General features: G+C 36.5%; 1 protein-coding gene across 1 annotated transcript; it reads right to left on the reverse strand.

The window, feature by feature from the left end:
* Positions 1-246: 246 nt before the first annotated feature.
* tpm3 (tropomyosin 3) lies at positions 247-5,582 on the reverse strand. Its single transcript, XM_087787441.1, has 10 exons — positions 5,386-5,582; positions 5,190-5,315; positions 3,480-3,613; positions 2,584-2,701; positions 2,441-2,511; positions 2,258-2,333; positions 2,084-2,146; positions 1,321-1,390; positions 1,162-1,240; positions 247-923 (listed from the first exon to the last, which is right to left on the reverse strand). Exons 1-10 carry the CDS (start codon positions 5,497-5,499, stop codon positions 920-922), a joined length of 855 nt encoding a protein of 284 aa, XP_087643567.1. The 5' UTR covers positions 5,500-5,582; the 3' UTR covers positions 247-919.
* Positions 5,583-11,223: the final 5,641 nt, after the last annotated feature.

The raw sequence follows: 11,223 nt of genomic DNA on the forward strand, positions 1-11,223 counted from the left end.
CTTTAACATGTTTAATTATAATTAATCTACAAGATAGAATTAGCAAAACTAACCAGTAATATGTGTTGAATAAACACTGGGCAAGTCAATGGCACAGAATAAAAATCGACAAACATTGAGGGGCACCTTAAGCAATTAATTTAACGCAATTGATTCATCTTAAAAAAAGTAAAACAACCAAAAACAAGAACTAATAGACTGTGAAGTGTTTACCTAGGTTGGCCGGAAGAAGAATGAGAGAGATAGTGTTTTTTGTTTTGTTTTATTTTTTAAAAATGTATTAATTTGATCGTCAGCTGTTTGTTGTAGTAGTTATAATGGAGGAAAATTATAATATATATTTCTTGCATGGTCTAATTTAAAGCTTCTTCAATTGCAAGATTTCCTATGTCATGCTGGAGGTCATCACAAGCAGTGGTCACGAAGCTTTGAAGCATCTTTACTTCTGGGTTCACTTGCTCTGACACCAACACGAGGCTTCCAAACGTCATCTTCTTCATATGCTTCCACATTTCAATTTCTCATTATAGATTGTTTGCCGGTTAAAAACAAAATCAGTGAAACATTTCCGAGGACATTTGGACAACAGATTAAATACTTAGCATCCTCAGTCTTCTTCTCTAAGTCTTAGTTCATGTTCTCCGAATAAACATGTTCTACACTAAAATGCAACTTGCGACCACCTGGAAGGAAAACAGTTCCGTAAAAAGTTTCCTGTCACAATTTATTTTTATTTGTTGGAAAAACTACCCGAGATGAGATGGTCCTTTTTAAATCATAATTCACTGAAGGATATAAAAGAAATAGTTCTCTTTTAAGGTAAGTGCAGGAACAGAATCCGCAAAGAAAGACGACCAAGAATGAATGTAGACAACGTGATGGTAGGTGTTTAATTTTGTCTTCCGTTGTGAGCCGTTCTTTATCTAGAGAGATAAACACAAGTGATGAGTTGGTGGATTGATGATCAATAGTGTTGAAAATGTTAAGATGTTTCTTCTAGATCGACACAAGTGACTCCATCTTTTGATAACACTCCTGATACTCACCAAAGTCTTCATCATAGCGATGTAAGCTCTAATATAAAATCGACTTAAACTATTTAAACAGATAGAACAACACAAGAAAAGGTATGTTTGTGCTTTTGTGTCGGTCATTACATACATGGAGGTCATGTCATTCAGGGCGTTGTCCAGTTCCTCACTGATAGCTTTGTACTTGAGTTTCTGTGCGTACAGCTCATCTGGGATCAGGACAAAAACGTCAGTCATCCCTGAGTCTCAGACAGTGGTTATTAAACATCAGCGGTGACTGAGTGTTTACCTTCCAGGTCATCGATAGTCTTCTCCAGTTTGGCCACAGACCTCTCAGCGAATTCTGCTCTTGTCTCAGCCTATGGTGGAGACACACCAGCATTTAGTTGAACGTGAAACCAGAGCTAAGAAGTCCTGTGTGTCCATTTATCCAGAGGTTGCTGTGACCATTACGGTCTAACTCATGAGTTAAGAGAGCACACCTAAAGCCTTGAGACGTTCAATTTAAATATCCAAGAAAATTCCTGGAAAGTAAACAAGGGTCTCTAAAATATTTTCCTTAAATTTGAATCTTGTATCTTCCATGAACTTTTGGATCATGAAAGGAACTTAAGTTATTGGATCTTAATATGCCCACTTTAATTTTTTAATAATTTTATTTTATATGATTTCTTATTATTTAAATTACAATTCATACTGTACTCCACTAAACCAAAATTATGCGTGTTGTTTTTACAATACTGGCAAAAATAGTTTTCTGGTTTTGAATGATCTTTAGCGAGTAAATAAATCATTATTACTTCTTAAATGCACTTGATTTTGAGATATTTACAATTAGAATTGGTTTTATATGCTTTCCAAGCTTAAAATTAAGATACAAATATTTTGTTGGACTTTTTGATTTAACTGGAATCAAACAAAATAATAAATAGTTTTGTTGTTGTTGAAACAGAAAGTGAGGCTGTGATGTAGCTCACCTCTCATGAACACACATCATCTGTACATCTTTAAATCATCTTTCATCAGAACACATGGTTTAATGTCATGTTTACCTCTTTCAACTTATCTGTCAGGATCTTGATCTCTTCCTCATACTTGTCCTCCTTCTGCGAGTACTGTGATCGAAAACAAATCAAGAATCAATACGATTAATGGATCTTATAATATGACAAAAGAGTATTTAGAAAAAAAAACTACTTTAATCGTGATAACCAGGGATTGTCTACCTTTTCAGCCTGGGCCTCCAAAGACTTCAAGTTGTTGGTGACGTTCTTCAGTTCCTCTTCAAGTTCGGCACATTTACTTTGGGCAGGAAGGATCAGTACAAGCTTTTAGATTGGGGTCAATTCTAGCCAGAATATGTTTAATGTTTGTGTTAGTATCGAAGACAAAGAGGGATTGAAACTCACGCCTCTGCCAGTTCTGCCCTCTCCTCTGTCCTCTCCAGCTCCCCCTCCACAATCACCAGTTTACGAGCTACCTGGACCACAAGAAGACGTGTGCTGAAGTGCATCTGCACGTCCATGTTGAACCTTTGAATGAGTCAACTCACCTCCTCATATTTGCGGTCGGCCTCCTCTGCGATGTGCTTTGCCTCCTTCAGCTGGATCTCCTGGAGCTCCATTTTCTCTTCATCCTTGAGGGCTCGGTTCTCAATGACCTTCATCCCTCTAGAGGACAAGAATGATGACTTTGGTGTTTATTTATTTTTAAAACTTAACAAAAGCATCAGAATAAACCAACATAACATACATCTTAGATCATTTTCGTGTGGGTGACTTCTTTGAGAGACTGGAGTTTATAATATCAAGAGAAAAATGTTTTTTTTTTTTCCCAGTAAGAAAGTTTGAACTACATGTATCTAACTCAAGGCAAGATCCTTTACTTTACGCTGACTCAGAATCACACTAGATTGATGTTTATGTTTATATGTTGACATATAGATGATAGATGTCAAACCCTATACAACAACTTTCAAGTGAGTAATTAAGTAAATAGCAGATGAAGATCACAAAGATAGTTAAGACGAATCAACCCTAAAATAATAATTCAATATTTTTCTTTTTGAGGGAGGGAAGGGAGTTTGTGTAAAAACTCTTTTTTTTCAATGTACATCTGACAATAAAAAGACTTGGAACAAAAAAAAAGAATAGAAAAAAAAGGGAAATATCAAAATTCCTGATAAATATAAATTCTATCGGCCTGTGATAAGACTGCTGATAGAGTATGTTCGACGCCCCTAACTTTAATTATCTTAACCTTGTGTTATCTCTGGGTCAAGGTGACCCAAATGCCAGAAAACAAATGTATTTGTAGTATCCCTTCCCACCTTGCCCCAGAGACAACACATAGTCTAACATAATAAAAGTTACTCAAGTTACAGAGGTCATGTGATTGTTTTGTGTTTGACAACTTGTGTTTGGCACATGAACCTCCCTCTAGAGTTACCTCTCGCTCTCATCGGCAGCCTTCTCAGCCTCCTCCAGCTTCTGCAGAGCCGTTGCCAGCCTCTCCTGGGCTCGGTCCAGCTCCTCCTCCACCAGCTGGATACGTCTGTTCAAGGAAGCTACTTCTGCCTCCGCCTGATGGGACATGGCACAGTGGACAGAACTTAAATTTGGAATTTAAATGATCATCTTTAAGAGTCTGTGGTTTGAAAACGATTGATTTCAACATGAACAAGTCGTGGCCAAGACACCAGTGTTGTTAGTGATTTCAAGTTAAATGTTTGTGTCAGACACGAAAGCTGGTCACTAACATTTGGCAAGATGTTTCTTCTGGTCCTGACTCAAGTAATGCTGCTGCCGGAGGCTTCGGTGTCATGGACGTGTGAAGATCGCTGAAAGATGAACGATGGCAGCTGATCTCCATCCGTAGTAACGGATAGGGAAGGTATGCGCGGCCCAGGAGTTGCAAGGGCTTAACCACAGATTGCGAGTGATATACTAAGATTGCATGTCCAATTTAAAACAGGCTCAAAGTGCTGGTGACACTATTTAAATTAGAAATTGACTATTAATTTAGTGTTTTTTACCTCTGCAGTAGCACGACAATCATCAAAGATCATGGTGTCCATTTAAAAAAAATAAAATCTGTTTTTGTATGATGCTAACCATTATGTATTGACAACAGGTAGGTCACTTACAAATTGATATCCCTTTGATTATTAGATCATCTTCTTACATTTATGTTTTGTCTTTTTATGTTTTATTTTGACTTTGTTTTGCCTCATAACTAACAGGACACTCTTAGATTAAGTAAATAATTTACATTTGTAGAGCGCTTTTCTAGACCAGGGTCACAAAGCACTTAAACAATCAAAACAATACTCCATAAAATATATGCTAAATGGTCAAGACAACACCAAGGCAAACACAGGAGTCTCAGAAAATAAAGGAAAGCCTGTTTACTTCCTGTGTGGAATTCATGTTTGCCTTTTGTTTTTTTACTTTGGGGACTTTACTTACTTACTTACTTACTCAAGTTTGCTCTCACAGCCCAAAGCCACACAGAGGTAACTAGTGGCTGTAAATTGTTTAAAAAGGTGAGAATGTGTTTGTGTTGCCCTGAAATGTTTCCACTCTTTTGACCCGAGTACCTGTCTCATACAGGCTCAAATATTCAGCGAAAAGGAATGAATGTCTCTCATTGTTCTTGAAATTTTATTGTCTATAATAAAGATTTGACGTTAAAGGCATCAATGACATTTTGGCCAAATCATTTTAAAAGTAAGAAGTCAATAAAGTCAAAGATAGATTGTCAAATAATCATATAAATGCTATACAAAAAATAACTTTTACCATTTCTATTAATAATCACATTTTGGAAAAGAAAGAACCTTGCAATATGAGCTGTTTATGGGCCTTGGATCATTTATTGTTTAATTTAACAATCTTTATCATTGTTTTCCCATTCGTTTAATGACAAACAAGTTGTAAAACTGTGGATATTAAAACGTCGCCTAAAATGGACCTGACCATTGTTAGAGCGGTGGACAAGCATCTGACATCAGGGTAGAAATATGACCCCCAATCCCTTTCGACAGCTGGGGGGGATCAACATGTGGGGTTCGGCGGAACGCAGCAGAGAAACAATCTGAATATTTCTAACCCCCCACTGTCTTACCGTCTCCTGATATATTTAAGGAAGCTTACTCACATCCGCAGCCTTCTTGTCGGCCACTTCCAGCTTCTCCTGAGCATCCTTCAGAGCTTCTGAATACTTGTCCAGCTCATCCTCTGTTCCTTTGAGCTTTTTCTGCATCTGAAGAAGTTCATCTTCATGCTGTTGTGAGGACAAATGAAGGTTATACTTTCTATTCAAACCAACAACCAACTGCAAGTATTGACTTGACCTGTTTGCTTCTCTCCTCGGCTGCCTTTTTGTCGGCCTCCGCTTGTTCAGCCTGGTCCAAGGCGTTCTCCTTGTCCGCCTTCAGCATCAGCATCTTCTTCTTGATGGCCTCCATTTTGGTTGTTGTAGCTTTCTTTTGTGGTTAGAAAGTCGAGAGAGACGAAGTAGACAGAACCCGGCAAAAGCTTGATACCCCGAACTCTGCCTAAGTTGGTGTGGGAGTCTTTTATATACGAGGGCCGGTGACACACCCACTGTGGTGTTTTTAGTTAATCCTCATGAGCTCACCCTTCCAGCCCCACTAACTACAGCTATATATATAACTATAGCTTTTAACGTCCAAAATGCTATCTATGATTCTCATTGTTCAAAAGCACAGTTTCGTGTTTGATGATTTAAAGATACAGAGATACTGTTCGCTGACTTCAGTCAGAAGGATAAGGATGTTACTTAAAACATAACATGGAACCAAATAGAGAATGCATGGCAAAGCACATCTATAGCTGGAGGTGGGACTTAAACATGGAACAACAAATAATTAATCACAGAGAATCTTTTGACTGCTGCTTACTTTTTATTGCTTATTCCCTTTGCAGGGTGTGAGGAAATGGAGTTCATCCCGGCTGCTCAGGGCGAGAGGCAGAGGACATACTGAACAGATCACCAGCCTATCACAGGACACACAGAGACACACAACATTCACACACAAACTCACACATACAGACAGTTTAGAGCAGCGCCCCTCAACCTTTTTAGCACCGCAAACTGGTTTAATGTCATTATATTTGCGGAAAGATGCTTGTGTTAAAACAATAATATATATATATATATATATATATATGTATATATATATATATATTTATATGTGTTTCACTCAAGGTTGCAGGTTTATTATTTGAGTGAACATGACTGAAACATGTCAATTAACACATGCTAATGTTACTTGAAAGAAAACATGTTGGTTATTTTAGACAATAATAATCAATAGAAAATAAATTATACAACATTTTTCTCTTTCTGTGCGACCCAGTAACAAATGACTCAGGGACCGGTACCAAGAGGTTGGGCACCACAGGTTTAGAGAACGTTTTTTGATCAAACTCTTGTTCTTGAAGTTGACTTAAGCATCTCAATGTGCCACAATGTTGCTGTGAAGTCAACGCATTAACTACTAACCTTCCTCTATCAGATGATCATGAATACCAATAATTGATCATTTTACCATGTATTGCTACTTGTGATGAATAATATTGTAATTGAATGAGATACAATGATACTAATTATTCAGTGTTTAATAAATACGATTATTTTGTAATTGATTTGTAATCCCACCCCTTATTTTAACATATTTGATATAGAAAAATAAAATACAACAAAAATATATCTTCATAACGCAGATGTCAAATTGAAGCTTTAATCATGGTTTTATTTTGAGCTTCTGACATGTAATACATTGACATAATCCACAAGAACCGCAAAATACCTGGATCAATGTTTGTTTATAAAGTACTTTTCATATGATATCTCAAAGCCAAAGTGTAACACAAAGAGCTACTCCAGACTCCGGCAGCTCACAGGCTACACTGAGGTTGTTCCTACACACAGAGATCAGTATTTATAAATATTATTGTGTTTGACACCTTCATCCACGCAGTCATATTGTGGAGGAGTTCTCAGCCACGACTTTTCAAATTGGGTTTCTTATTTGTGTCATTGGATTTTGAGTTTGAAAATTAATTGAATAACTAATAAAAAGTAGTAAAAGAGTATGTAACTTTCATGGTGGATACTACAGTGAGTGTTAAGGCACAAGATTCTGTACTAAACACTGTAGTGATGCTGTAAAATCAACACTAGAACGTGATGTTAGTGGCAGGTATTACTGGTGTGAATATGAAAGTCTATCAAGTCATTGATCATTTTTAGTCTTATGAATTCAATGTTCAATGAGGAAAGAGATTCGTTAATACATTAAAAATGCAAAATACAGGTATTTCTTATTGCATTATAACATTTTTAATAATAATAATAACAGTAATTACAGACTGAGGTCTTAAGAACCATGGGTGTACAGTTAATAACTGTAGTGAAGAAGAGATTAAAGGAAATTGTTCTGGTTAGTATTTTCAAAAATAATCTGGATGTTCAGAACTTCATTGAGCGTTCAGGAATCAGTTCCTGAACCTTTCTTAAAGGCCAGACTGCTAAATGTTAGTTAGACGTTTAGATGGACATTGATGTTTGCTGATGATATTGTGATTTGTAGCTACTTAAAATAAAAGGTGAAGGAGAATCTGAGGAGAAAAGCAATGATGTGGATCATCGGTGGAGCCGTGAGACATCTTGAAATGACATTATTTAAGTAACTAATCTCACACCTCTTCATGTGTTAGCTGTAATAGTAGGTTTTCCCTTTATTGTCTGTTAATCTTTATAGTTTTGCATTTAACACACCGATGTCATCATCAAAATTGTGTTCATATTCAAAATATATAATTTTTTTTCAAATAAATCCAACAACTAAGGTGAATTGCAGGGAGGGAAATAAAATGTACTCAGTGGCCAAATTATATACCGTGACTGTTGTAAGGAGCCGTCAAGCAATAGAATGAAGGAACAAAACCTAGAATCAAAATAACATACAGTAAAATCTGAACATTTCTTAAATTTCCTTCAAATTCATTTTGAGGAAAAAAAAAGAAGTCATCCAACAAATTTGAAAGAACATGGATGCCCCTTCTTTATCTTACTATCAAATAAACATTTCATATATTCCAGATAATGTTGATTAAGAAACAGAAATTTGGGTGGGTGGGTTACAGAGGTATTGGGTTTAACATACAGATTTTACTACTGGTGTGAACTGGTTCTTTGTTCTTTACACTGTCTGTGATCACCGCGGTGGTTCATAATGTACTCTATTGTACCACTCGGGTATCTGACAATTTCTTTTTGTTGTTATTGTTTGTCTTTTTTGTTTTAAGTTATTTTCTGTATAGGGTTTAAAATTAAAAATGTTCACAATGATACTGATTCGTGTTTTGTTCTGTACAATTGAAATAAAAAAGTGTTGAAAAAATTAGTAAACATGATTATACTTTGACCTCAAAAAATACAGCCCATACAAGTGTCATGTACAGTATATATATATATATATATATATATATATATAGTATATAACGTTGTGTGGAATATTTTCCCACTAATAAAAACACCAGAAAAAAAATATTACAGAATTACATCAAATAAAAACATAAAGTAATACACTAAAATACACATAATGCTTTTTTTTTATTGTTGTGACATGACAAAACTGCTTAATCTTCTACTGTAAAAACAACCTAATACGCAACATGTGGTTCAGGAAAACCATCTCCTGGTTGGACGACAAAGACAAGACAAAAAAAGGATATCAAAGTTATCAGCAGTTACAGCTTCTACTGTCTTCCTCTGGTATGTAGTTGACAAGCAGCTGTCGCTGCCCTTAAACTAACAGATCTTATAATCCCTCCTCGTCTGAAACTGCCTGAGATCATCAGAGAAAGTTCATATTCTGACACAAACACAATATCGAACCGACCACTGGTTACATTCTTGTGGAAGAAACCTATAAGTGAGTCATGGTACGGTGCTTGAAGAATTGGTGGTGGAACATATTTAGCCTCCGGCTGGTACTAGGTAGAGAGATTGTAACTCTATCACCTGGCCTGTGATGTTCCTATAATTGGGTTCCTCTTGAGAGACGAGTGAGAGCATGAGTATAGTGGGAGGGTGATGGTAGTGGTCGAGAAAAGGGGGGTGACTATGTCAGTTATTCCCCGCCAGGCTCTGGGCGGGTTATTAATAACTGTTTTTTGGCTGACATTGTCTGAGGGATTAAAGCGAGCTCGGATTGTAAGGCGCTGAAAAGAAAAGAACAACATTGGTTTCTATGTTCGTCCCGAAATAAGAGTTGATACTTTACAATCCAAATGTCAAGAGGGACCTTTATTGTTAAAAGAGAACTTTAAAACTCCTTCTTCCCAAAAAATGTTTTGAAAGGAATCTATTAATAGGTTTAAATTAATTTATAATAACGTTACCTGGACTTAACTCCAGTTCTTTGAATGAAAGCAGGCCTTGATCCACTTACAGGCTCCGCCTCGACACCGTCCCGCGGGACAGCAGGGACAGTAACTTCGTACAACTCTGGACCTCCCCAAACACACACCGGAACTCCTCCCACCTTGTTGATATTTCTTTGATATTGTCTTAGCATCACACATATTGTGTCCAAACATCGAGCCATCTCAATTGGCATCTAAAGTAGGTCAATCAGCTGTTTAGATTGGTTGAATTCAAAGTGGCGGAGCTCACATAACACTGACGTCTTAACTGACGTCTAAATTGACGTCTCTGGGTCCATCAGATCCTCTACAGTATACTTGGGCAAAGTGTTACCCGGGGCCCAACATGCGGCCATTTGAATGTGTTTATGTAGCTCTTGTGATGACAAAGATCATCCAATAACTAATAATTGCGTTTTTTGTTCATTAGTATTGTTCATTACACTTTAAAACATAACAGCCCATTGTTGCGTCAATCTATATTTTCTCTGGATTTCTAGTTATTGTCGGTGAAACTTACATTTATCCTTTAAAAAAATGAGAGGAATGAAAAAGGTCTTAGTGAATTTCCAGCAAAACAATACCTGCTCCTGCACCTCTGAGTTGAACACTTTTTAGTTAAAGGCCTCTTGGAGAATATAAGGTTGATTTCTGGTCACTGTGTCTCAGAGAGTTAGCGAGTGATGGCACATTACACATGGTAACAAATGATTGACTTGGTCTACTTGGCTGGACTGAAGGCAGTGAAACAATCTGCTTGTGCAGCCAGTTTAACTGAAAATTGTAAGTTACAATAATGCAAAATGTTGGTTTGTTCAACTGGCAGTCAAGTGTCTTGAACTGATGATTATTTACCTGGTGACTGAAAGAATCAAGTTGGGATACGGTTATAAAACATTAAATTAACTTTTTTGCATCATGAAATAATGATGCAATAGTTAATTCAAATATAAAGTTGAGTCAACTACAACAATGTAGTACAATCAACATTTTAAAACTTTATTAAAACAAAGAAAAACTCAGGCTGCAGGCGGATTTTCATTTACAAGATCACTGACATTTTTTACAGTGTACTAGTAAAATATGACTTTATGTTTATTATTTAGGACTTTTGTCTTAGTTGGTGTCATTATTGTGAGTATTTATTGTCCATTAAAAATACTTGGGCCAGTATAAAAAGGGGAAAACATGGGAAAAAGTGTAAATTGATTAGATAAAATTAATATGAATTATTATATTTTGCCTCATTTTTGCTTGAGGGTCCACGTGTCATGGCTCAACACAGATCCACTTCATTTTATGTTGGATTACCCTCTCTGCACGTCACTATAGAATCTGGGTTCTGGTTGGTTCTGGTGCCACGCCTTGTCACAAAGTCCATATCTAATGTCGTAACAGATGTCATAAAATAATCTTGAAGGTAACGACATCCAAGACTGAAGGATTCCATCTTAACTCTTGGATGTCTCAGTCAGTGGCTGAGGTGGAACAATTAGTTTTTTAATAAAACTTGTACTATAATAAAGTCTAAAGAATTACATGAGGACAAACAAAAAGACAAATAGCTACAGCTCACCTGCTCAATGATTCCATAACAATTACAGTAGATTATATTTATGATCCTGAGGCTCATTGGACTTTTTACTTTGTTTCCTAAACCAGGAAAGATCTTTCTTTGATGGGTAAATAAATGCTTGGATTGAGAATCTTTCATCTCTCAAATAAAAGCAGTC

This window comes from Callionymus lyra, chromosome 3 (assembly GCF_982586985.1).
Source record: "Callionymus lyra chromosome 3, fCalLyr1.hap1.1, whole genome shotgun sequence".
Classification (NCBI taxonomy): Eukaryota; Metazoa; Chordata; class Actinopteri; order Syngnathiformes; family Callionymidae; genus Callionymus; species Callionymus lyra.

Bases quoted from the DNA above. Each gene is read 5' to 3' on its own strand.
- tpm3 (XM_087787441.1), bottom strand. From the start codon at position 5,499: ATGGAGGCCATCAAGAAGAAGATGCTGATGCTGAAGGCGGACAAGGAG. The intron at 2,147-2,257 runs GTAGACAATCCC...TTTCGATCACAG, and splicing joins TGGAGGCCCAGGCTGAAAAG to TACTCGCAGAAGGAGGACAA. The intron at 1,241-1,320 runs GTAAACACTCAG...TCCTGATCCCAG, and splicing joins GACTATCGATGACCTGGAAG to ATGAGCTGTACGCACAGAAA.